This window comes from Aspergillus vadensis (assembly GCF_003184925.1).
Source record: "Aspergillus vadensis CBS 113365 unplaced genomic scaffold BO88scaffold_4, whole genome shotgun sequence".
Classification (NCBI taxonomy): Eukaryota; Fungi; Ascomycota; class Eurotiomycetes; order Eurotiales; family Aspergillaceae; genus Aspergillus; species Aspergillus vadensis.
The window spans coordinates 1,031,135-1,056,883 of record NW_020292042.1 but is presented as its reverse complement, the minus strand read 5'-3'; the positions used below and the strand labels follow the sequence as shown (position 1 = coordinate 1,056,883).

Genomic DNA, 25,749 nt, shown 5'->3' with positions numbered 1-25,749 from the left:
TTTCAGTTTATTTAAATATCAGTAAGCTTATATTCTTGTATATATCAGTTTCTGATCTTAGCAAGTCTATATTCTTGTACATGTCTATCTTTAATCTAGATTAATCTAATATCTAGTCCAGATGAAGAAGACCTCTGCTTGTAGATAAAGAAAAGAAAAGAAGAGAGAAAAAGAAAAAAAAAAATCTTTTTTATATATAAAAACTTAGATTAGTTATATAACTGGAAGATTAATATTATATAGGCCTATATTAAAAGATACAGCCTTGTTATAATAAAAATAGAAGCTATACTGAGTGAGTAATAAAAAAGAAAGTTATAAAGAAAAGTAATTTTTTATAAAATTTAAATATCTATATAAAGTTAAGTAAACCAAATAGAGTATAATATCTAGAAAATTATAAATAAATAATAGAAAGATTAGAGTTATAATAGTAATAAGAATACAGGCAGAAAAGTAGCAGAGATATAAAAAAAAATATAAAAACCTAAGTTTTCTAGTCTATGAATATATTTATATTTTGATTTAACACTATGCTGAAAGGGGAGGGGAGTAATATTATAAAATAAATTTTTATTAAAAAATTTAGTTATCCAGTCTTGTAACTGCCTGCTGACTAACTAATATATATACAAAACCTCAGATATCCTGAGATCTTTATTTGAACACCAGCTATTCCTTCTTGTCCAACAGGCGATGTACTCTTAGAACCAAGGGGCGACCCCTAACATAAAAAAAGATTTTAAATAGTATTTTTTATATCTATTCTTATACCTGTATATAGTATTCCTGGCTACACAGGTCCGATCTCTTCAGAATTCTAATATAATAATTAAGCAAGTAGTTGGTGGTGTTATAAAAATGATATCTTTTGAATAGAAATAGTTTATATACAGTATCTGTCAAACCCTAGGATTGCTTCCCTGTCCCTGTTAGCTTAGCTTCACTGGTATACGTACCGTCGAACTGGGTTGAGGGGGTATCAGGCTGATGATTATCTAAGGATAACTGGTCTTGGATGAGAGAAGAGAAGTAAGGCTAAGTAGTATTGTATAATTATTTATAAGTAAGTATAGATGAGTATTCTGTAGTTAAGCTTCTAAATGTATGGTTACTTAAAGATAGTGTTATTAAGTATAAAGAATAGAATTAGTTAAGTATATAAAAGAATATTCTTATATATTCTATTCTTTATATATTATATTATATATTATTAGGTCTGTTGTATACTGTTATAGTAGTTGTAGACTAGGATAGTATGCTGTATACTGTATACCTGTGTGTATATTGTGGTCACGTGACATGTGGCTGTTCTGGGCATTGTAGGGATAATTAGGAATTTTATTAAATAATTATTTGGTTTTGCCTGAGTGCTGTCTTTATTAATGTTTTCTGTCTAGTAAGTTTATTTTATTAGTAGATTAATTAGTAGGAGTCTGTAATATTATTTCTTTTTCTTCAAGGTTTCTTGTTCTTAAGAAATATAAAGATGTGTATTTTTTTATATATGTTGGCTGGGTTCTTTAGTTTTCTTTTTTTTCCAGGATGGGTTGTTATGCTTTTATATAATTGTTATAAGGAGTGTTATTATTAAGTTGACTGGATTATCTGTAATAGTATTTAGATTAAATTCTTTTATATTTAGTATGATTTCCATGATTTTTTTTATTTTATAGATTTTAAAAACTGAAATTGTGCGGCCTGCACTCGTCGCGGTTGTAAGTATAAGAAATATTTTTATAATGATTCTGAGTGGGATAAGCTTTAATATAATAAAGAGAAAATAGCTTGAGAGATTAAAGAGATTGAAGAGTAGATTAAGTAATTATTTATAAAAATAAAATATCTGTGAAAATATTAAAAATTTCTTAAGGATTGTGGTGGCCGGATGCTGAATTATAATTTAAATATATTAGATTTATTAGATGGTAAGGATCCTCCAAGTGCTGAGGATCTCTGAGAGTTAGAATATCTAGTTAATAAGTATAATATTATTTAATTTATTATTATATTAGATAATCTTAGTCTGATTTAATTAGTTGGTTTTTCTTTTTTCTGGGTAAATTTTAACTTATTTACTGGTGGTACTGTTCTATAAGCTGGTAACAGCCTGTTAAATTCTTAATAAGTTTTTATATATTTTCTGAGGTATTGTAGTTTTTTTATTTTATTAAATAATATAACTTGCTGCTAATTTTCTTGTGGTCCAGAATTTTTTTGACTTCATATTCTTGTTTGGTGTTATTGTTGATTTTTATATTTTCTGTGATTCTAGTGTTCTTTGGTACGGGTTCTAATAATGAAATATAAAATATTAGATAAATTTTATTTATTAATTTTAATAATTTTAGTTTATAATTAATTAGTCTTTTCTTTTCTTTGATAATAAATGGTCTTAGTTTGTGATAATTAAGTTTCTGGCTTAATTATTTTATCTTAATATTTTTATAGAGCAGGAATATTTTTTCTTTTTTTTTTAGATTAGATTCTTTTCTATATTGGTGGTCGTAGTAAATCTTACTGTATAAATTCATGAATTTAATATTCTAGAATAACTGAGTATATATATATCCCGTGAATATAATAATATCTTTGGTTATATCAGTAACTGGTTGTTTTTCTAATGGTGTTTCCAGGAATCTTAGGTAATAACTATAATTAGTGTAGAACAGTAAGACTTTAATTATTAAATAATTGGTATTATTATATAAGAACTGCGCTATAGGTAATAGATTTGTTTAATTATTTTATTAATAGTTAATATAATATTTTAGATATTATTTAATTATCTGGTTAATTTTTTCTGTTTATCTATTTGTCTGTAGGTAGTAAGCTGTTATTATTTATTTTTTAATTTTTATAAGATCTGTGAGTAATCTCTAGAATTTTAAAATAAATAACTTATTTCTGTTTGATGTGATATACTTTGGCATCCTGTAATTTATAATAATATTTCCTAAGAATAATTCTGCTATTTCTATTACTATTATTATTATTTTACTTAGTACGAGATGGATGTACTTGGTGAGGTGATTAGTGATAATTATAATAATATTATATTCTTTTGATTCAGATAGTAGTCTAATAAAGTTAATTATTATTTATTTTTATAGTTATTACAGTGTTTTTTATATTTATATTTATCTGTAGGATTAGTGTCTCGCGGGCTTATCTTTAATATATATTTTATATTATTTAATATAATTGCGTATTTTTTATTTGAGATTCGGAATATAGTAATTTCTAGTAATTAATTCTGTAATTTTCTCAACTTTCAAGTGTCTTTTAAATAGTTTATTATAGTATATAACTATAATTTCTGTTCTTATATTAATCAGAATAAAGATTAATCTATAGAAGTAGGTTAATTTTTTTTTATTAATAATGATTTTTTCTGGTGAGTTTTTACTTATTTCTTAAAATATTTTATTATCCTGGGTAGTATTAGTTAATTATTTAGTTAGATTACTATCTATCTCTAGTATTGCTGTGAGATTGGTCTTATTATAGCTAATTAATTTATTTTTATTTTACTTTAAAATAGCTGGCTTGATAATCTTTTCTTTTATTTTATAGTCTGATCTGTAATTTAATATATCTGCATGTCCATTTTCTGTTTTCTTGTAATGTATGATATGGAAGTTATATTATAATAAGATTTCTGCCTATCTTGCCTGTCTTTTAGTTAATTTTTTAGTTATTATAAAATAGATTAAGTTCTTGTAGTTTATTTTTATAATAATAATATATTTTATCTTTTTAAGATAGACCCTCCATTGCTTGAATATTATTATTATAGCTAGTAATTTTTTATTATAGATATTATAATTGAGTTCCGCCTGAACTAACTTTTTTAAGTAAAATATAATTAGTTTAGATTTTCTGTTGTCTCCTAGCTGTGTTATATATATGTTAATAGTATAGTCTGATATATCAGTTTTAATAGTTATTTCCTTTTCTGGATTATGCTGTACTAGTACTGGTGATGTAGTAAGTTAGTGTTTGATATTTTTAAATATATATTATTGTAGTTCTTCCCATTTGAACTTTTATATCTTTTTCATGAGTTTAAATAATAGTATTATATAGATAGTATATCCATCCATGAATTATTAATAATAGTTGACTAATTTAATAAATTGTTATAGTTTTTTCAGATTTCTAGATTAAGACTAGTTTCTGATAGCTTATATTTTAATTTACTTAATATAGATTTCTTCTGTAGATATCTAGTATTCTAGGAATTTTGTTTTTTGAATATAGAATTTACACTTCTTCAGCTTATATTGTAAGTGATGTAGGTATAATTTATATAATATAAGTCTTATATATTTAATATATTCTTTCTTGTTTTTTGAGAAGATCAGGATATTATTTAGATAAATAATTATAAATTTATTAAGATATTCTCCGAGTACCTTGTTAATGTATTATTGAAAGAACATGGGTGTGTTGGTTAATCTAAATAATATAATTAAGTATTTAAAGTATTTATATTTTATTCTGAATATAATTTTCTATTCTTTATTTTTTATGATATGTATATAATAATATGTATCTGTGATATTAAGTTTAATAAACTATTTTGCTTCTTGTATCTTATCTTAGATTTCTGAGATTAAGGGTAGCGGGTGTTGATTCTTGATTATAATTATATTAAATAATTAGTAATTTATATATAACTGTAGGCTGCTGTTTTTCTTTAGTATAAATAAGATTTTATATTTTATGGGTGATTTTAACGGTCTGATATTATCTTTTACTAATTAATTATTAATATATTCTTATAGTGCCTGTGATTTTTTTTCAGATATTAGATAAATTTTTTTATATACTGGTGACTTTTCTTTTTTAATAGGGATAGTATAGTTATGCTTTTTATATTAAGATAATTTAGATTATTCTAATTGTTTAAACAGATTCTTGAATTTTTTATACTGTAGTAAAATATACAGGTTATTTCTGGTTATAGCTAGAAGTTCTTATAAATTTTGTGGTTTTATATTAGTATACTCAGGTTTTTATTTATTCTAAGTCCCTGGCTTTATATTATAAGATCTAGATTTTTATACTTAAGTTTTTTATTATTTTATATTATTAGTCTTATGTTTTTATTTTTATATCTTAGTTTCTGAGTTAGTATCCTTAATACTGTATTCTTAGTATTTGTTTATTATTGCCAGTATTTATCCCGGTAATTCCTTAAGCTAATCCTGTTGTAATAATTTAGTTGCTGTTATTATTTATATAATTATATTTAAAATGTTACTTTCCTTTGAGCTTTTTCTAGTACTTGGTGTATTAGACTTTTATAATATTTTTAATTTTTTTATAAATTATTTAGTCCTTGCTCCAGTTTCTTACTGGTTAGTGGATTATACAGATCTAGACTTTATATCTGGTCCTTACTGATATTATTTTAAATAATTATAATTTATAAACTGGAGACTCTCAGTTCTTTAATTAATCTGTGGATTATGATTCCTGAGCTATAGAATTCTTAATATAATATTATACTGTTTTAATAGTATTATATTAAAATTTATGTATTTGCAGTGACTTATTACAGTTATAGATATGGTTCTTGATTTAATTATTAATATAAGAGTTTCTAGGTTCTCTTTATTTAGTTTTATAATTAATTCTGGTTTTTCTTTCTATTTTCTGAGTATTTCTAGTTGCTGTATGAATTACAGGTTTATGAAGTTTCTGGTTATACTAAAGTTTATTAGCACCTGAGCTGGTTAATCTAGTATAATTACTTAGATTTTTAAATATTTTTCTGATTTAGTAGCTGCTAACTGTTGATCTGGCTAATTAGGTTCTGGTTATTTTGGGTATTTTCTTAGAAATCTCGAGTTTTCTATTTTTGCCGTATAGTATATTATATATTGGTTGTCGAAGCATGTTATTTAATATATTATATTATAATATAGATGTCGTCTGTACCCTATATATAAGCAGTTATAATTAAAATATAAATAGTAATTTTTTCTGGTATTTACTATTTCCAGTATCTGTAGTTGGTAACTTGTAATATATTTCTAGTTATAATACGTGGAGCACATATCCGTATAGTATATAATTTAAAAAAGTTTATCATGTTTTCGGTATCTTTTGTTTTTTTTAAAATATTTATATAAATATTTTTTATAGTTATATTATAAGTCTACTCCTGTTACTTCTACTTTTTAACTAATTTTAAATAGATGGTGGTGGTAATCTGTATTATCTTATTTATATATTAAGTAAAATTCTGGATAATAAGAATATTTTTATAGATATAATTCTTAATTCTTATTCTGTAATTCTTAATATTTTAGATCTTAATATAGATAATACTGTATGATTTTTTTGAATTTCAGGTAAAATTATACTAGATTCTCCTTAAATTCTTTTATAATATAGTTTAACTAATAAAAAATATCTTTTTTATTCTCTTGGTTTTCTTTGTTTTTATCCCGGTATATCAGGCATGATTTGCTGGTTTCTGATAGAGATTTTTTCAGAATATTAAATATTTTATTAAATCTTTTCTTGCTGGGTTTAAGATTTTTTAGTTGAGTATTATATTCTTTATTTAAAGGATTGAATTTATTCTAAATTATATTAAAGTATTTATTCTTTAGAACTGGTTTATTGCTGTTACTGACTTCCGCGGGCTAATTAAATAATTCAGATAGTTAATGGATTTTTTATGATTCTGATAGTATTATTAGTTTATTTATAGTAATTTATTATTTTAACTGGTTTTGGTATGTCCTGCTTACTGATATTGGTAGTTATTTTTATTATATAGTATGTAGCTTCTTGCTACCTGGTATGTGTATTATAATTTCTGTTTATATTTCTGGTAAATAAGTAGTAATATTATAAACTTCTCTAGTCTAGTTTTTAATAGTTTTTAGTTATTTTTAAGGCTGTTGCTGTTTTTATTTACAGTTTTTTAATTAATAATCTGCTTTGTTATAATTAAAGTATAAATAATCTTTTTTATATTTTTTAAGCTTCTTCTTAGAGACTCTGTTCTGTTAAATCTAATACTGTATTATATCTAGTTCTATTAGTTTTGGTCTGTAGAAATTCTTATATTCTAGATTTTTAGACTGTATTGGCTGTCTGTTATTAGTTTAATAATTCTGTTGGTTATTTTATTAAAATATAGATTTACTGGTTTATTAGTCTTTTTTCTGTTTTATATTATATTTATATAACTTGTTGTCAATCTTAACTGCTGTTATAATTATTTATTATAATGTTTCTAGTTAGTTTTATTAAATAAGTTTTTTTTAGATCTCTATCTTGAGTTTTTTTTTAAATTATGTGATGTAGGCATCTTTATTCCAGTCTAAGTAACTGATGACTTGTAGGAATTTAGAGATATATTTAGATATTAATCCAGTCTATTTAAGTTGTTATAGCTTTTATTTAGTATTATATACTGTATTAATATCTCTGAATATTTATTTGAGATGTTTTTTAAATCTAGTATAGCTAGTAAAGATTCTCTTGGTATTATTATTCTAATTATTTACTGACTTCTCCTGGTACTTATAAATGTATGGTTCGAACTAATTGAATGCTGTTCTGGTTAGATAGATAAATATAAAAAAGATTTTATTAATCTTATTTCTAAGCTTTTCTCTGTTTATATTAAGATATAAGTCTAACTAAGTCAAGAAAGTCTTAAGCTTTAATCAGTTATTATTAAATAGTTTTAGTAGTTTGATTTTAATAGACTTAGCTGTTAAATGATCTTTAAATAGCTAGTTCTGTTATTTCAAGGCAGTGATGCTTTTTTATAATTAATTAATTATATTTATTAGTTTCTGTATTATTGGACTCTGTTATTATTCTTTTTCTTGGATACTGGAGTCCTGCTGCAGCATGCATAGCAAGCTTGAGGTAGTTGATATAATAAATAATTATAATAAGTAAATACTTGTGCTGATTAGTATTTAATATATTAAATCTTAAGATTACTTTTCTGTCTCTATTAGCTTAGCTTTACTGGTATATGTACCATTGAACTGGATCAAGGGGGTATTAGGCTGATAATTATTTAAAAATAATTAGTCTTAGATAAGAGAAGAGAAATAAGATTAAGTAATATTATATAATTATTTATAAATAAATATAGATAAGTGTTCTGTAGCTAAGCTTCCAAATATATAGTTATTTAAAGATAGTATTATTAAGCATAAAGAATAGAATTAGTTAAGTATATAAAAAAATATTCTTATATATTCTATTCTTTATATATTATATTATATACTATTAGGTCTGTCGTATACTGCCATGGTAGTTATAGATCAGGATGGTATACTATATACTGTATACTTGTGTGTATACTGTGGTCACGTGACGCGTGGCTGTTCTGGGCGTTGTAGAGGTAATCAGGAATTCTACTAAATAATTATTTGGTTTTGCCTGAGCGCTATCTTTATCGGCGCTTTCTGCCTGGCAAGTCCGCCTTACTAGTAGGTTAACTAGCAGGGGTCCGTAACAGTATCCTGTTCAGGGTCTCCTGTATGATTCTCTGAGGAATCCTAATCTTTAATATTATTTCTGAATAGTATCATTCTATATATAAATTTATATGATATGTTGATAATTGCTTGATTTTTAATAAATTTAAAGCGTTGTATGCAAATCGGTGGCAGGGGTGTTGTGGTTGAACGCGCGCGCGTGTTCGGGTGCTTTGGAAGTAGGTGGTGTTCCACATAGTTGAACACCCCTCTATATATCTGTGGATATCGCTAACACAGGCGAACAAACCAAAAGGATTATTCCACGAATAAAGCTAGTATACCTTCCCCACAGAACTAGTCTTATCAAGGCAAGATAAGCTCAGACTTGATTGCTGCAGACTACTACTGATAGGATGGGTGAACGACCGATGCTGGTTGGAGAGGCACCAAGAGTCAGTAATAAGCGCTACTAACTGCTGCCGGTCAGGCATACTAAGTACTAGTAGTGGCGATCTCTTGACCAACAGAGCTTCACTATCACCTTACTAAGCTATACCTAAACGCCCCTAGTTACCATAACCGACTAGCATGTAAGCTAATTACTGCGCTCAGTGGTCTGACTCAGGGTCCAAGTTCATGCTTCTGCAGAATTCCCGTTGCTCGTGACTGTCCGAAATGGACACTAAAAGACGGAGACAATATGCCCCAAAGTCCCGCACCGGATGTCGAACCTGTCGGACGAGAAGAGTCAAATGCGATGAGGCTCCTGGAGCGTGCAAGAACTGCACCTCCACCGGACGGACCTGTGATGGGTACGATGTCACCCGACTTCCAACAAGAGCCGGCGGGCATTTGCACAATGCCAGTCGCCCAAAGTTTCAGCTGCGAGTCTGTCTCCCCGGAATGAGTTCAGACGAACGCCGATGTTTTACCTACTTCCAAACACATACTGTGCCTAGGATGGTGGGATTCTTCGATTCGGAACTTTGGGAGCGACTGGCACTCCAGTTGAGCCAAGCCGAGACCGCTGTATGCCATGCCGTTGTTGCTCTAGGGGCCTTGCATCAAGACTCCGAAGCTAGAGGAACGCTTGTGCAGAAAGTTGACTTGGATCGTAATGACCACCATCGCTTCGCGCTCGAACAGTACAACAGGGCCATTTCTGCCCTACAAAAACGCCTGCAGTCAAAGGATCCTCAGGCTCGCTTGGCTGTGCTTATGTGCTGCGTCACCTTTGTTTTCTTTGAATACCTTCAGGGCAATCGGGGGAAAGCATTCGCTCATCTCCAGAACGGGCTTCAGGTTTTGGCGAACCGCAAGGGGAATGAGGCACGTACCATTGTAATGTCAAAAGTGTCCAGCCGGCCCGAGAATCTACTGCCGAAAGGGCACTTCTGCGGGCATTCGCACAGCTGGATGCTCAATCCGCGTTCTTCAGAGTATCTGGCTCCGTAACTAGACTAGGAGCACAGAACGGCTACCTGACTACTGATGTTTTCAACCAAGAATTCGACTTCCAAAGCTTGGAAGACGTGAAAGGCAAGCTAGATCCTTTAGGCAATGTCATCTTCCGCTTTCGAACCACCTGCCGGTCATTGCTCTGCAATCCAATGACCGACGTCCTTCAACTATCTGTCGAGCACCATAAGCTACGGACTCAGCTAATGAAACATATCTCGGCGTTTGAGGCATTCAGCGCACGATTACATCCATCCAAGACGACTACCAAAGAAGCACGCAGCTTGGATACGATAAGACTTCACCATATCGTCTTAATGGTGGATCTGGATACCGTACTTAGCCTGTCAGAGCTCGTATATGACTACTATCTACCACAGTTCCGAACATTCGTGGACCTTTGCGAGCGCATCATAAACAGCATGAGGGCAGAGTACGGCCAGGATCTCACCAAGATAGTAGCCGACATAGGCATCATTGCTCCACTAGGCTGGACAAGTCTTCGGTGTCGAGATCTCCCCACTCGACAACGAGCATTAAGTCTTCTTGATTCTTGGCCCCATTGCGAAGGGCCATATGATTCTCGGTTCTTTGCAACTCTGGCGCGTCAGGTAGTCGCCGTCGAGAGTGAGGGGGAGGTAGCAGGCTTCATTCCGGAAAATGCTCGTGTGCGCGACACGTCTCTGGAGATGTTAGGGGATGGACACCATGCAGTGCTATGCTATACGTTATCGGACCCGGAAAAGATGGACCTCGAAGTACATCGACGACCATTTCTTTTCCGATGACCTCATATGGTGGAAACCACGAAGCTTATATAGATTATTTTATAGAGTAGAAAGGCATTATTTTTCGATTCAAACCTCCGAACAAACAAAAGGCGCGCAACGGAATAAATACATAAGCACAGTTGAACTATACTACGCAATATGCAAGGATACATCATACAATTCTTTTCAAAAAGTCGGAACACCAGACAACTTATCCCCAAAGCACTATCCTGTTCCATATCCTTTGAACAAAGACGAAAAAAATACCCCGTTTCCACATATACTCAAGCACTTAGTATATGCTTCATAACCAGGAAAGAGTTTGTTAACACTTCTTGCCATCATAAATTTAGTACTAATAAAAACAAAAGCAAAATATGATATTATCTTTATCAGACTCGCCATATCCTATACGAGCGGGCAAGCAAACCAACATCGGGATGATTGATATATATTTAGTTGCGGCAGAGTGGGGTGGAGTAAGTACTATGTACTTATCATAGCTAATCGACAACTCCCATAAAGTGACGGGGTCAAGTCAAAAAAAAAAGTGAAAACAAAAAAGAATATTCCGACCCACATGGGACTCGAACCCACAACCTTCGCTTTAGGAGAGCGACGCTCTACCATTGAGCCAATAGGCCAGATCTTGATATATCGCTTTTTATAAAAGAATTATAATGCTATTTACTATCGATGAGATGGAAGGCAGGAATTCAGATCGATCTGATAATGATACGGTCCAGGGTTTAATTCGGGCATTTGGGAATGAGACCCAGTCTTCAAAGTTTGATCTAAGCATACCTTAGTAAGGTGTCCCAATTAATCGGTCTCGGTCATCGCATGATCTTGGTTGATTGGATTATCTCATTTCATTCACATGATGCGCATTTTCTGCGGTTAATGGTGCCTCTGCGTCTACTGTATAAAGTGCTACAGTACAAGACCAATATTCTGTACTCTATACAACTCTATCATTTCATTAGGAGCTATTATACTGTCTATCATCGAACTATATACCGGAAAAAGCTTGACTAGGGACGACTGTTCTGCGTCCGCGTCATCCATCCACTCATGTCGTAAGTTCATCAGCCTGAATGCTGGTGGCATAATCCAAGGGGGGACATTAGAATCGTAGATATGGGAGGACATGTACGTCGCCAAGATAACCAGCAGGTGAGGAAAAAGAAAATGATGCTGCAGCTCGGGTCTGGTTATCATAGAAAACCCCGAGTTTTCTGCTCTCGCCAACTCCAGTTGCGCAGTCTAAGGTCCAAAGTATTCAACAGAAAACGTAGACTGGGCAGCCATTTTATACATCGCGAACACAAAGGTAGTTATTCCATCAGATGCGTTGTTCACACGCATCATAGGAAGATAGTCAATGGCTCTTGATACCCCCCTTGCTGGGATCAGAGTTTGGGTTGAGGGGCTGGTTCTCGCCAAATTCACGATAAGCCCTGTCTCTTGCTGCCGACTTGTCGCGACGGATCGTCAGACAGTTGATTCCGAGGAAAGTGGTGATCCTGTTGATCACGAGGAATGCCCAGTGCATGTACACAACAAAGGCGAACACAAGGTAGAGGCGCAGGTACAGTAGCTCCACCCAGGCGCTCACCATAGGGAATCCCAGGCGGGGAAGGTTGGCTAGGATTGCGCCGCCAATGAGCGGAATCTGCAGCACCGTCCAATGGGGAAATGGCTGCCTTAACAGATGAGCGAGAATGATTTTAGTCGTCATGCGTCCAAAGACAAACGAAATAGTCCAGCAGTAGAGGACTAGTCGGTTCCCCGACAAAAGCGTCGAATACGGAGAGAAAAGCCAAGCAATGTTGCAGCCCGTGAATACAATCATCGGTACCCATTCCTTGAAGACGGGCGTGACCGGAAGGTTCTGCTTTCTACGAGCAGCAATAACATTCAGGACGCAGCCTGGCAGGTGTCCGAGGAAGAAGGAGAGGAGAAGAATGGGGACCCAGAGATCCTTCATCGAGTTGTTCCCAAAGATCTGCGGGTAGTTCAGGAATTCGACGATCGGTCGGCTCCAGATCTGAGGGCCATAGATGCCAGAGGCAATCATGATGGCGATCGCGATAAGAAGGCCTTCAGTGGGCCCATTGAAGTAGCCGAGGTAGAGTGTATGGGTATGGTAGGTTTCCCAGGTCGAAAAGTACATTGCGAGGCAAGGGACGAGAGCAGTGTAAGCACCAAGCTGAGAAGAGCCGAAGCCCATGGCAGCAGTCTCGAGAAGACTAGCCAGAGTGCAGTTCAAAGAATCGATTCCGTGGCTGGAGAGAGTTAGAGCCTTTCATTCTCTGCTTCGATGGCCACTTACTCGAACAGCTCTCCCAAACCGCTGGATGTCCCTGTTCTGCGCGCCTGTTTCCCATCGACGTTGTCCAGCGTCGAATACCTTGAAACTTGATTAGAAGTGGTTTACCACATCAACCATGTAGCCATATACTCACATCCACATGCCCAGAGCGAAACTATAGTATAGCCAGGAAGGAGCCTACAACGACAACTAGTTAGCCTCACTGTGCTTATAGAGAGCTCTTCTGGGGTCATCTTACAGGTCCCACGAGATCAGGCATATAGACTTCTATGAGCATCACATTGCCCACGATGAACAGAAACCCCAAGAGAGTAACCATGTTGGGGGCCAGCCAAAGCGGCAAGATTTCGACGAATGCATTCCACTAACACGCCCATGTCAGCGTCAGGGTATGAAGTATAGATCGGACCAGGGCGGCAGTACGTAATGCCTCAGTATATAATTGGAAATATAGGATTTATCGACACTCGAGTACTTGTAGCTCTTGAGGGGCAAGAGCACGTCGTCGGAAAGCGAGTCTTGGATCGCTATACAATGCGCGACGCGAATTAGCTCTACAGTTACGTTGGACTGAATGAGTGCTGCAGCAGGATATTACGAACCTTGGATCTTTTTGAATATTACACTCATCTTGATTTCGAATGTACAGCTGGAATGTTGGGGCAGAGAAAAAGAAAAGACTATCTGGGGGGTTGAAATCAAACTTGGCTCATATCGCGCGGTATGCGACTGGACGGACAAGACGGGGATGGGGAAAGGAAACCAAAGCGCAATCAAACGGACAACGTCAACGCTCTATCGCATATAAACGAGGAGGCAATACAGACAACGGAATGCTGCAAGATAGAGGGAGGGGGGATGTATAGGGGAGAGGGGAATGAATCCAAGGCTTTAAAAAAAGGTTAAAAAGGGTTTCGAAGAAAAGGGACCCGAACGGTTGACGATGCGGCACCGAAAGAGGAACGAACGGGCGGCTCCTCGCGCCATCCGCGGATCGGAATCACGTGGCGGCGCCAGCTCCGCAGGGAAGCTTTCGACCGCAAAGAGAAACGCGACAGGCAAAAAGATAGAAAAGCGATTGTTCATTTTGATGGTTGTTGGAGGGACGATCCCAGGTCGTCCATCTCCTCTCGTGCTATTCCTCATTTCAGTCTCTCCTCTATCCCTCCCCATCCCCGTCCTCACGAACGGTCCTTTCGTGCCAAACCTCACTCAGTGTCACGGTCACCTCGAACGCTTGCTTCCCTTCGGTGTTGTTCCCCGCCCGTCGAAGCAGCTCCCATCTCTTCCCAGTGATCAGTCTCTTCGCCCCCGTCTACACGAGATCGAACGCCATCATACTCGAAGTGTCTGTCAGGATCAACGCGGTCGGGTGGGAATAGTCATCGCTCCTGGAGCTTGGACATGACGGTAGTTGGCCATCGTGGCGCTCGCGGCGCAGTGCACGACTGAGTATCTTGCGCCATGCCAGGCGTCGTGGAAGCCCCAGCTGGGCCTGTCAGGCCGGAGCTGGGATTCACCGTCGCGCATCAGAAGGTCGAGCTTGAGATAGATTTTGCCAACAAGAGTCTCAAGGGAAAAACGGAACTCACGATTCATCCGCATCACAAAGACCTTCGCGTTATCCGTTTGAATTTCCGACAAGGCGAACTCCGGCGTATCAATGTCAGTGGCAAGGTACCTAGCATCAAATACACGGATCCTTATGACACACTTCAACTTTACGGCCCTCATTATCACCAGCGCCTCGCGACGAAGATAGATGGACTACTCAAATCTCCGCCAGAATCTGACCTTCTCATTACGGTCCCCAAGAGCGTCAGGATCGACGAACTTGATCCCTCCTCGATTGAAGCTCAAGACCAAATGACTTTACGTGCTACGGGTTCCGCTGATGATGCAGAAGGACCTTTGAGCGCCAAGGCAGCCGAATCGTCACTTCCACGCTTTACGGCCCTCACGGTTACCATCGACTTCGTTATTGAGAATATCCGGGATGGGTTGCAGTTTGTCGGATTAGAAAGTGGCGACAGACGCTATCCTCACGCTTATACGACCAACTCCCTGGGGTATGGCGCTTGCTGTCCTCTCTTCCCCTGCGTCGACGATCCTTTGTCGCGCTGTACGTGGGAGTTCTCGATCAAGTGCCCGTGCTCCTTAGGTGATATGTTTGATCGTAAATCCCGTGATCATTCCGGTGCCTCGGGTCCCAGTCGTTCGAAGCCTGCCTCTGGACATGAACGGTATATCGCTCCGGATGATGAAACTCTTGATTTGTCTGTCGTCTGTTCCGGGGATTTGACGGATGAAATCATCGACCCAAAGGACCCTACCAAGAAGACGGTTTCGTTCGCCTGCTACTCCCCTCTTTCTGCCCAGCAGCTTGGATTTGCCGTAGGTCCCTTCGAATACATCAACCTCTCCGATTTCCGTGAAAGCGACCAAGACGAACAGCTTGGACTTAACGCCATACCGTTGCACGCATTCTGCCTCCCAGGAAGAGGAGATGAAGTCAGGAATACCTGCTTTCCTATGGCGAAGGCGATTGACTTTTTCTCACTGTCCTATGGATCGTACCCGTTCGCTAGCTATAAGATATGCTTTGTGGACGACACACCTGATGCCACACTACCCACGGCTTGTTTATCGATATGTAGCAGTCGCCTCTTGTTCCCCGAAGACATAATCGACCCGATGTATGACTCTACTCGCAGTCTGGTTCACGCTCTATCCTGTCAGTGGATTGGTGTAAACATCGTGCCAAAAGAGGCAACGGATACATGGGTCACGGTCGGTGTCGCCTGGTACATCACGGATACATTCATGCGGAAGCTCTGCGGGAACAATGAATATCGCTTTCGATTGAAACAGATGTCTGATAGAGTATGTGAGCTGGACTACGAACGTCCGTCGCTCTACGACATGGGTACGATATTGACGATAGATCCGTCTGAAATTGATTTCATAGCGCTCAAGGCCCCGCTGGTTCTATTCATCTTGGACCGGAGACTTACGAAAGCGAGTGGCAAGGCAACGATGTCGCGCATCATCTCCCGTCTTTTCCTGAACTCCCGGATGGGCGACATACCGAATGGTGCCGTCACGACTTCCCTTTTCCAGAGGACATGTGAGCGACTCGGCCACGCAAAGCTTGATTCATTCTTCCAGCAGTGGGTTTACGGGGCGGGATGTCCTCGGTTCCAAGCCACGCAGCGATTCAACAAGAAGAAGCTCGTGGTTGAAATGATGATCCGGCAGGTGCAAGCTGATGCTTCAAGTACGCGCGACTTGGAGAAGAATGCGTTCATGCGGGATGTCAAGGAAGAAATACGGGGCGTCTATGCAGGAGTTATCCAGCCAGTTTTTACTGGATCCATGACCATTAGAATCCACGAAGCTGATGGCACGCCTTATGAACACATCGTGGAAATTAAGGAGGGTGTTACGAAGTTCGACATACCATATAATACCAAGTACAAGCGTCTCAAACGAAACAAGCGACAAAAGGAGCGTGCAGCTGCCGTAACAGGCGGCGACCCTAATGCCGAAGCTCAGGAAGATGTTCTGCTTTACTGTCTCGGTGACGTTTTGCAGACCGAAGAAGAGGTCGCTGAATGGAAACTAAGGGATTGGAGCGAAGAAGAGGAAGAGAGAATGAGCAGAGAGTCCTATGAATGGATTCGCATGGATGCAGATTTTGAGTGGATATGTAAGCTTTCGTTGGCGATGCCAGGGTACATGTACCTGTCGCAGCTTCAGCAAGATCGAGACGTTGTAGCGCAGCTGGAGGTCAGTCAAGCCCTTTACTCATTAGGTGATTGGACTGGAACTGACAATATATGATATTCAGTCATTGCAATACATGGCGATCCAGCGAGAGCACGAGCTCATTTCGACCATATTCGTCAGAACACTGATGGATCGAAGATATTTCTACGGAATTCGGGTGGCTGCGGCTCGAGCCCTGGTGAAACATGCTACGGAAGCTGTTGACTGGGTCGGATTATTCCACCTTGAAAGAGCTTTCCAAGAACTGTTCTGCCTTCCAGGATCCCCAATGACTCGCTCCAATGACTTCTCTGACAGAGCAGCATATTTTATTCAATTAGCCATCCCCGAGTCCATATCCAAAGTACGCGACAGTAACGGCAAAACGCCCATGCGGGTCAAGCGTTTTCTTTACGACAAGTTGAAGTTCAACGACAACTCAAACAACGAGGTGAGTACGTGACTCATTATTTTATTGGTCTGACGCTTATGCTGCGACAGTATTCGGACAACTTCTATGTCGCGACCTTGATGGAATCGCTATGCCATGCCATGCTGGGCAAGCCTGAGAGACCTTCCGAGGAGATGGACGATTTTGACATGGAGCGTGTATTGGAGGCTCAGGCAGAAGAACAATTGGAGAAAGACGCCATTGCAGAGATTGATAGGTATCGCAGGATGGATGAATGGTCCAGCTCTTTTCAGAACATCTACTCGCGCGCCGCTTTGCGCTGCCAAGTGCGTCTCATGGAGGCCAAAATATTGAGCCTCGATATCATGCAATTTCTGCCATATACACGAGCTGGAACATACGATCTCCTCCGCTTGGATGCCTTCGAATGCCTCATTGAGCTTGACATCTTCCAATACCCCGAACTACTGCGATGGTTCATTTTCACCATGTCAAACGACTCTTCTGCCCTTATCAGGTGTCGCCTACATAATCTGTTCGGGAAGGCTCTCGCACCAGTCGCCTTTGGCCGTGAAACTAAGGAGGAAGCGCCTGCTAGCAACACCGATAACCTAATTATCGAGCAGGAGTCTTCAACCGAGGTCCGGCAGGCAGACCTTGCCCGGAGACAGACAGTTACCGGAGCCTTGAATGCGCTCAAGAAGGAGATCTCCGGCGATCAACTGCTGAAAAAATCTCTTTGGGCGGCTTGCAATTCTCCGTGTATTGGAATACTCGAGCTCTCCGAGTTTACCGATCTTTGCAGGGTTCTCTATGACGCAATCACGACTCGGATGGTGTCCCTGAAATACCCTCGTTACTGGACCGTGAAACATCTCGGAAAGGTACGTATCATGGAGAACAGCATTACTACTGAGTTCCTGCTAACCCAACCCAGGGACGCATGCACTTCGTCCGAACAAACAAAATCCGCACGACACTCACTCCCTCAAAAGATACAACAGCCGCCCCGAAACGCAAGCGCGAAGAGCAAGGCATGGGACCACCGGGCCCTCGTATCACATTCAAGCAGTCCAAGGTGGCATCCAGTACTACACCATTCAGTCCAAAGCCATCATCGCAGCATATTCCAACAAAGCTGCACATTCCAAACCTCCCCTCCCCAGCTTCGTCAGCACAGCCTAAGCCAACGACTGCACCATCTACCCCATCGACGCCCAGTGGCGGTGGGTTCAAGCTGAAATTGAAATTCGGGCAGAAGCCGAAATGAGCTCAACTTTACTCACAGCCGTCTTCATTACACAAAATTCTAGATACCAATTTTAACTCGTATAGCTTCATTCATTCTTCATTGTTTGGACTTTGGGAACGGCGGTGGGCTGATTTCAGGTCAAGGAGATGCATGGCGTGGGGGTTCTTTTTTTATTTTCTATTATTCTTTTTAGTATTCTGGGTTATCTCCACAGGGTATTATCTAGTTCCAGAAGGCCCATTTGATTATTGCCGGTGGGATAGGTTGGGCATTGGTTTGCCGAGAAAAAAATGATAGACCATAACTGACTAGCTGTCATGGATCATTGCGTTGGGACAATGCACCCATCTCCCTCTTAAGCAAGATGCCGTAATCTGGTATATTCCAGATCTCTTGTTGCGTAAAGTGTTTCTCGTAAATTGTTTGAAATGAAGATTTCTTTTCTGTTTCCTTTTGAAAGCGAGATGCCATCGATCATTCCGTGAGCAACCAACCCGTGAACTCCTTTGCAATTAAATCATTTCCCACAGTGAAGGTATAAAAAGACATGTTGACTTTCCCCGTCCACCCGCAGCACTTTATTTGTCGCTGATACGTTCCAGGGCCTATAAAGAACAGCAGATTAGTCTCCTGATAAAGTACACCACTAAACGTGGTCCTATGGCAGGTGATACTGACCTCGAGCATAACAACCGAGTTACCGCGAATGACCTAGACAGACGAAAAGACCGTCATTAGCTTCCTGCCCCTCCTAGTTTCCAAGGCAAACGTGAACGTCCGGGAATGGGAATCATCACATACAATCATGCCGATAGCGACCTTCTCTCCACCCTGCTTCTCCTCGAAAGCCTCATCAAGGACGATGTTCATGAACACCTGGATAATAAAAGCGCAGACGTCAGTAATCTGCAAACACACATACACACTCTCTCCCCGCCCCCTCTTTCACTCCATGGATTGAACCAAGAATATCACCGATATTCGACCCCATCCAAGGCACATCAACCCGTATTGACAGCGACACAGCAGACAGGAGAGTAGGAACCGAGGGACACAGGCGCGACGTACATCATAGCCTCGCAGGATACCAATGACTTTGCGGTTGCCGTTCAGTTGGCAGAATACCCGCTTTTCCATGTACTGTTGGAAGACCGCAATGTTAGCTTCGGTGCTCTGTAGCGGGGGAAGGTAGGCGGAAAATCAATCGCGAATAATATACCTTCTTCAACTCGGGCTGGGCTTGAGGCATCTTGAATGGTGTGTTCTGGGGTCTAACTGTCCTATCGTAATGGCGAGTCGGGCGCGTTGCGGAACTTTGAGATACAAGCAGTGGGAATCAGCTGGGCCCGGAAGAATGATGTTCCCGCAAGCTCCAAAGAATCGCGGAGCTGCAAGTGACGCCAGCGGGGTTTCATCTTTCAGGCTTTTGGCTGATTTTATAGCTGGGAACTCGGTTTGGACAAGGAGATTATTAGGCTTCTTCATACGCTTTGACAATGAGTTCTCAATTTGCAAATCGCCGAAAGCCCCGCAAAATTGGTGGCGATGATGAGGAAAATGACGCCGACGAGCAAGGTTGGTATCTGCGATCAAGCTCAACTCTACGTGCTGCATATACTAATGGAAGGCTGATAGACTCTGGCCCTGTTGTCAAACGTCCTCCGACTTCAAAAACGAAGCAAAAGTCGAAGATGCGCCTTTCCTTCGGCCCCGGCAGTACCTCGATGGCGGACGATGACGACCAGGAAAGCGAAGTTGTCATTCCCAAACGACCTGGGCTCGCGAAACGGGCTATAGAGAAGAGTGCATTTCAGCGATCCTTGACACCGTCAGGCGTAGGTGGTCAGATCCCCCTCCGGGTAGGGCCTGAGCAGGATAGGCCGAGTTACAACGACGAATATCTAAAAGAGCTCCGAAATTCGACCCCCTCTACGCCGAAGCCCGCAGCTGAGGATGAATCGGAGAAGACAATTGATGTGGCTGCCAAGTTTGGTGAGGTCATGAAGGTTTCAACTCCTGCTGCTATTCCCAGCGAAGCAGAGATTAGAGAAAAGAAAGCTCGGAGAGCCCGATTAGCGAAGGAAGAGGCGGCGCTTTCCACGGAGAAAGATTTCATTTCCCTCGAGGATGATATGGAAGAGGACGACTGGGATCTTCAGGCGCGGCGAGAGGATACGAGGCTCGTTCGTGACGATGAAGATTTCGCAGAAGGATTTGACGAATTTGTTGAGGACGGACGTATATCCCTTGGGAGGAAAGCAGAGAAAGAGCAAAAACGAAAACAGCGGGAAGAAATGCGTGAACTTATTGATGATGCTGAAGGTCTGTCGGATGAAGATGATTCGGACTTGGAGGAAAAAGCAGCGTACGACGCCAGTCAGGCACGAGCTGCTATGGGTGCGAGCAGAGACCCTATCGACCGTCCGCGCACTCCGCCAAAGATGACCTCGTTACCCCGTCTGTCGAACTCACTCGAGCGTTTGCGTATGAACTTGGCAGTCCTAGAGAAATCAAAGGCTCAGATGATCGACCGCATGGAGGAATTGAGGAAAGAGAAGGCGGACATAGCTGTTCGGGAAGTGGAAATCCAGGCTTTGATCAAAGAAGCCGGAGATAATTACGAGAAGCTTAAGCAGGAGGCTGGGATCACTCCTGGCTCGGATGGGAACCTCTCTACGGCCGATGAGATGGCGAATTCGCGAGGCTTGGAGGGTCTTGGAAATTCGGTGACAGCATCTGCAAACAACTCTGAGCATGAGGAGCCTTGATGCTTCAAATATGCTTCATTGACGCCTTCCGCACGGTCTGCTGTGGCTGCCTCTTTGAAGTCCCTGTCCAAGAGCATCACCATCGCTCTTTCCGAGACAACACCAGTTGCTCTTCGTATCGAAACCGATCGACTGCGCCAATGTCTTGACGGCCACCGACCAGGACTGTTCTTACTCTATATTTCATGATACCCATCGTTTAGTTGTCTAGTTTCTTCAAGGCCCCATTACTATGATACCAATCCCCTTCAAGTCCTGGTTTGACCATCCGTCGAGTAGAGATAGGCGTGCCAGAGCAGCCACGCAGTAAGTTGGACTTTCGGTTAGGGGAGATGGTATTTGAGTGAATTTCTTAACTTCAATAGGCAGCGTAGTGTCATTGCGTTCATTGAGTCGCCAATTGACGAGAAGGATGGAGATCTTCCGCATCTCCGTCAACAATCCGAGGCAACACCCATCGAGCTGTTCTTTGACTTGTTCTTCGTCGCGAATCTCTCCACCTTCACAGCCACACATGAAATCAACAACGTAGAAGGTATACCAGCTCTCCAACATGGTTTGATCACAATCTGATGCCGCATGCCAGCTTTGTGGGCCTACATTGGCTTCCTCGGGATCATCTGGTTTACCTGGCTTCAAGTCACACTATTTGATATCCGTTTCGCGCGAGACTCGATCTTCGAGAGAATTTGCAAGGCCCTTCAATTGGCTGCTATGGTTGGATTTGCATCAGCAGGTTCAAGGTTCACCACACGTGTTCAGCCAGAAAATGTCTGGGCCTTCCAGTCCCTGAGCCTTATCCTCGGTGGTAGTCGGCTCTTACTCGCCTTGCAATACACTGTCAATGCCGTGTTTCTTCGACGGCGTATGATACCTGCAGCTCGGGGCGTATCCATTATTGCCGGGATGCAATTCGTTTCAAGTTTGACCTACCTCCTGGTAAGCTACCCAAGGCAGACAACCATCGGTTAGCTCGTACCTTTGCCAAGCTGACTTTCTGTAGATGTATTATGCCTTCCGTCCCCGTGAGGGAGTCAACCCCTATATTTGGACCGTTTGGTTTGTTCTATTTGGGGTCGAGATGTGGGTAGTAATGGGAACCTCAAGCGCCACACCTGGGATTGGACTTCAAGATACCCATCTCAACACAAGAATGGGCCTCCTAACTCTGATCATAATCGGTGAAGGTGTCATATCAGTCACTAGGCTCGTCAACCGGACAGTAGGCCCTGGTGGCTGGACGAAGTGGTCGTTTGTCCATATCCTAGGCGTCACAACTAGTGTGGTATGGCCCCAATAATTGACTGACCCACTGTTCAGTTCGTTTCTAATCGGAATCCTAACATGTCAATCTCAGTACTTCTTGTGGCAAGCGTACTTCGACCTTTCTCCGAGACGTGTTCTGGGCAAGTACTCTCAGCAAATATGGGCCCAGCTACATTTCCCGTTCCATGTGGTCCTCATTCTCCTCCTTGAAGGGTCTCAGATCCTTGCCTTAAGTCTGGATATCACATTGAAACTCCGGTACCTGGCGGAAACCATTTTGTGGGCTTGTGAAGACCCACGGCCCAGACCCGACTACGCCATCCGAATTCTTCGAGCCACCATTGCTGATATGGAAATCGACTATAGCCGAGGGGCCGTAAACGAACAGGTTACAATCTCCCAGATCTTGGATGATCTCCCCAATCACCCGCTTTGTCCCTCCCGTCGGACGGGCCAAGTCCCCATCGCCCGAGACATGCTCAGTGACCTGGTAGGGAATGTAACTGCGGCGCTGTTCTCCACCATGCGGATCATGCCTTCGAACCACCCTGATCCTGGCCGCTTGAGTAGTGAGCAGCTGCTGAGAGGGTATATGGCCCTCCTAGAATTCGTCTATGTGTACTATTTTGCCGTGGCGTCACTCTCCATGATGTTCTTTGGTGCTTTTGTATTATTAGCGCGTCGCCACACGCTCCGCAGATGTATGGGCATCAGCGCAGCGGCCCGCGTATCTCTTGGTATGCTCCTTGGAAGCCTAATGAGTTTCTCTCGTCACTTTCCGCTCGTCTATTCTTTCATGACATCCCCCGCCATATTATATGCGTTTACTCTTACATTGTTCATGGGTGAGCTACCAGCCATGCATTGGGGATGGAAGGGATGCTTGGATCCATCTGCTGACGAAAGTCACAGTGCTGCTGATGGACCGGCTCTTGGACCGGTACCAGAGCTACGGCGGACGCACGCAGGAAAGCGAAGTACCCTGAAATTACCCTGGCGGACCCCATTCTTTACTTACTATCATTCCTGCATGAACCGTCATCCCCTGTACAATCATATCCTTATGCCAAGGGCCGGAAGAAGGGCGGCCAGCGGGGGCCTGCGACGATCTAACCATCTATCCACTTTGCGTAGGGCAATGGATGGCCTGGCTGTTGAGGGATGGAACTGTCATCTACCGACACCCGCGCAGGGTTCTAGCATACATACATGTGGAGAAAACAAATCAGTTCCCGAGCTCCCAGTAGGAAGGAATACCTCCATTCACGCCTCGACCAGCCCGGGTTTGCTGAGGACATGTACAGCAAAAAGCAGGAAAAAGCAAAACTGCGAGCAGACTATAGTCATGATTCATGCAATGAACGTGAATTTGGAAAACAGATTTGAAAGAAGACAGACACGCCATTGCCGCAAGCCAGCAGCAGTAGCAGCAGCAGCAGGAAGGCCCGTCGTCAGCAAACCGGAACGACGGCAGCTGCAGCGGGAACAGACATTAGAGAAAGACTACTGCCGTCTTCCTTCCCTACCTGCTTCCTTAGCACCAACAGTCCCCACCGTAGTTATTTCTGTTATTTCTCCGAATTTCTTCAGGCTCAACCTCCGTCAATCTGAGCTAATCTTCTGCATGCTCCTCTCGGGAATTTGCAGAGGGGTGTGGAATAGTCCCGTTATTGTCATCATCAATGGGGGACGCTCAGATCCCTACCGCCACCATCCCACGCGTTGTGTCTCCTTAATGATTTTCTTCTTCTATTTTTTGTTTTTCCGGTTTGTTCCTCAAGGATACATGGTGAGTGGACCGTGCTAGACTGGTCTAGTCTCTCGGCGAAAAGGAAAGGGTGTAGTGAAACCCGTGAAACATGCTCATCCCGACGGTGTCACCGTTTCTACCCAACATCCGGGATTCCCGCAGGGAAGGTGTGTGCAACTCTCAAAAGATCCAGTGCGTCAGGCTAGGCCAGACCAGATCAGTACTTTCTATCTTTCCTTCTTTCTTGTGTTTACCTTGAGGCAGGCTAGTAGGCCCCCCTGTCTATGGAGGAGATTAGTTCTGTCACCACCCCATTCCATCCCCAACCGCCGGTAAGTCACAAAAAGCCCATTCGCAGCCCGTGCACACATACATACATACATACATGTACGCGTCTATATGTGCACATGCTTGGGGATGGTGTCCGGGGGAGGAAGACCCACACAGGCTATACATAGGATTTACAGCAGGTGCAAACATACAGTGTACATGATAGATCTGCAATGAGCCACACGGAGCGAAACAACGATCGTGCGGGGAAAAAAATCTGATCCTGGTAGGGATCAGGGGGGTTGAGTGCGGTTTGTCTTTGCTTTTTCTTTTGTTCTTGATCAGGGATTGTTTGCCTTGTCTTGCATTGTGCGAGACGACAGTGGTGGAAGTGAGGCCAGAAAGTACCGTGAGATGAGAAAAAGAAATGATTCTGTAGGTGCCGTATGATGTAAGTTCCAGAAGTACCCTGTCACCAGGTTGGATGTCTGGAAGAAATGGCTCATGCAGATCCGATCGACCTCTCAAGCTGGACTTCACTTCCCTGGAATCTAGGGAGCAAACCGGTGACCCATCCGACATTTGGCTTGAATAGCGGGTTAAGCTTAATCTCCGACCGACATTTGCGCCCACTGCTTCGCCATGACAGATGGGCACGTCTGATTTGCACAATGACGGATGCAGAAGCGTTTGGGGCTGGCAGGACCCGGTGAAAGATGGAGTGCAATGTATTTGGATGGAATCAAGCGGTGAATCGGAAAACCTTATCGTGCAGGACCAACACGGACGCTTCTCCTTCCAACTTTCTACTTGCTCCCTTGTTATTGGTCCTCATGGGAACAGCTTCTGCGGCACTTTTGATCCTCAGAATACATAGGCCTTAAGTAGCGTGCAGTTGTCTGAGCTCTGGTGGATACCCGAATGATGGGAATGATCTGCATATGCAGTTTGATTCCGGCTTGTGCGGTAGCGCGGGTTAAAAAGGTCCGCAGCTGTTAGGGCAAAAGAAAGCAGTCAGATAAAGCATGTCAGTCAAGCCAATGGCGGAGAAAACCACACCTGCAGATCCGAACGGGAGCTTTCCGAACCGTCCGGCCAAACGTCCCATTTTCTGGAGGTAATAAGTGTTCTGGGTTCTTTGGTATGAGGTCGCAGCCACCGCATCGCCTGAGGATGGTAGGATAAAGCGGATGTGCGAACAAAGCCCTATGTGGCTACCCGATTGGCGT

At 41.1% G+C, this 25,749-nt stretch overlaps 6 protein-coding genes and 1 non-coding gene across 7 annotated transcripts; 4 read left to right on the top strand and 3 right to left on the bottom strand.

Annotated features, from left to right (window-relative positions):
• Positions 1-9,146: 9,146 nt before the first annotated feature.
• BO88DRAFT_433200 (Zn(II)2Cys6 transcription factor) lies at positions 9,147-10,717 on the top strand (the record flags this gene model as incomplete). The annotated part of the gene is made up of 2 exons (XM_025709407.1): positions 9,147-9,812; positions 9,833-10,717. The coding sequence occupies 2 exons, from the start codon at positions 9,147-9,149 to the stop codon at positions 10,715-10,717; spliced, it is 1,551 nt and encodes a 516-aa protein (XP_025566086.1).
• Positions 10,718-11,271: 554 nt separating this feature from the next.
• Positions 11,272-11,343, bottom strand: BO88DRAFT_t52. The gene has a single exon. It is a non-coding gene; the product is annotated as a tRNA-Arg (tRNA).
• A 315-nt stretch (positions 11,344-11,658) lies between these two features.
• Positions 11,659-13,934, bottom strand: BO88DRAFT_402526 (sn-1,2-diacylglycerol cholinephosphotransferase). Its single transcript, XM_025706121.1, has 6 exons — positions 13,637-13,934; positions 13,458-13,561; positions 13,273-13,398; positions 13,168-13,211; positions 13,035-13,112; positions 11,659-12,987 (listed from the first exon to the last, which is right to left on the bottom strand). The coding sequence occupies exons 1-6, from the start codon at positions 13,662-13,664 to the stop codon at positions 12,081-12,083; spliced, it is 1,287 nt and encodes a 428-aa protein (XP_025566085.1). The 5' UTR covers positions 13,665-13,934; the 3' UTR covers positions 11,659-12,080.
• Positions 13,935-14,126: 192 nt separating this feature from the next.
• Positions 14,127-18,538, top strand: BO88DRAFT_383031 (transcription initiation factor TFIID subunit TAF2). The gene is made up of 4 exons (XM_025704655.1): positions 14,127-16,823; positions 16,885-17,253; positions 17,304-18,098; positions 18,152-18,538. The coding sequence occupies exons 1-4, from the start codon at positions 14,499-14,501 to the stop codon at positions 18,482-18,484; spliced, it is 3,822 nt and encodes a 1,273-aa protein (XP_025566084.1). The 5' UTR covers positions 14,127-14,498; the 3' UTR covers positions 18,485-18,538.
• Positions 18,539-18,618: 80 nt separating this feature from the next.
• BO88DRAFT_402523 (putative small nuclear ribonucleoprotein SmG) lies at positions 18,619-19,762 on the bottom strand. The gene is made up of 5 exons (XM_025706120.1): positions 19,686-19,762; positions 19,535-19,606; positions 19,268-19,342; positions 19,145-19,177; positions 18,619-19,071 (listed from the first exon to the last, which is right to left on the bottom strand). The coding sequence occupies exons 1-5, from the start codon at positions 19,713-19,715 to the stop codon at positions 19,045-19,047; spliced, it is 237 nt and encodes a 78-aa protein (XP_025566083.1). The 5' UTR covers positions 19,716-19,762; the 3' UTR covers positions 18,619-19,044.
• Positions 19,763-19,962: 200 nt separating this feature from the next.
• BO88DRAFT_325321 (uncharacterized protein) lies at positions 19,963-23,347 on the top strand (the record flags this gene model as incomplete). The annotated part of the gene is made up of 7 exons (XM_025702483.1): positions 19,963-20,041; positions 20,102-21,192; positions 21,309-21,376; positions 21,579-21,769; positions 21,821-22,173; positions 22,238-22,519; positions 22,592-23,347. Coding segments are annotated over 7 exons (2,820 nt in total), but the record flags the coding sequence as incomplete, so codon positions are not given.
• Positions 23,348-24,160: 813 nt separating this feature from the next.
• BO88DRAFT_441861 (uncharacterized protein) lies at positions 24,161-25,449 on the top strand. The gene is made up of 5 exons (XM_025709916.1): positions 24,161-24,446; positions 24,515-24,582; positions 24,735-24,781; positions 24,960-24,964; positions 25,170-25,449. The coding sequence occupies exons 1-5, from the start codon at positions 24,360-24,362 to the stop codon at positions 25,395-25,397; spliced, it is 435 nt and encodes a 144-aa protein (XP_025566081.1). The 5' UTR covers positions 24,161-24,359; the 3' UTR covers positions 25,398-25,449.
• Positions 25,450-25,749: the final 300 nt, after the last annotated feature.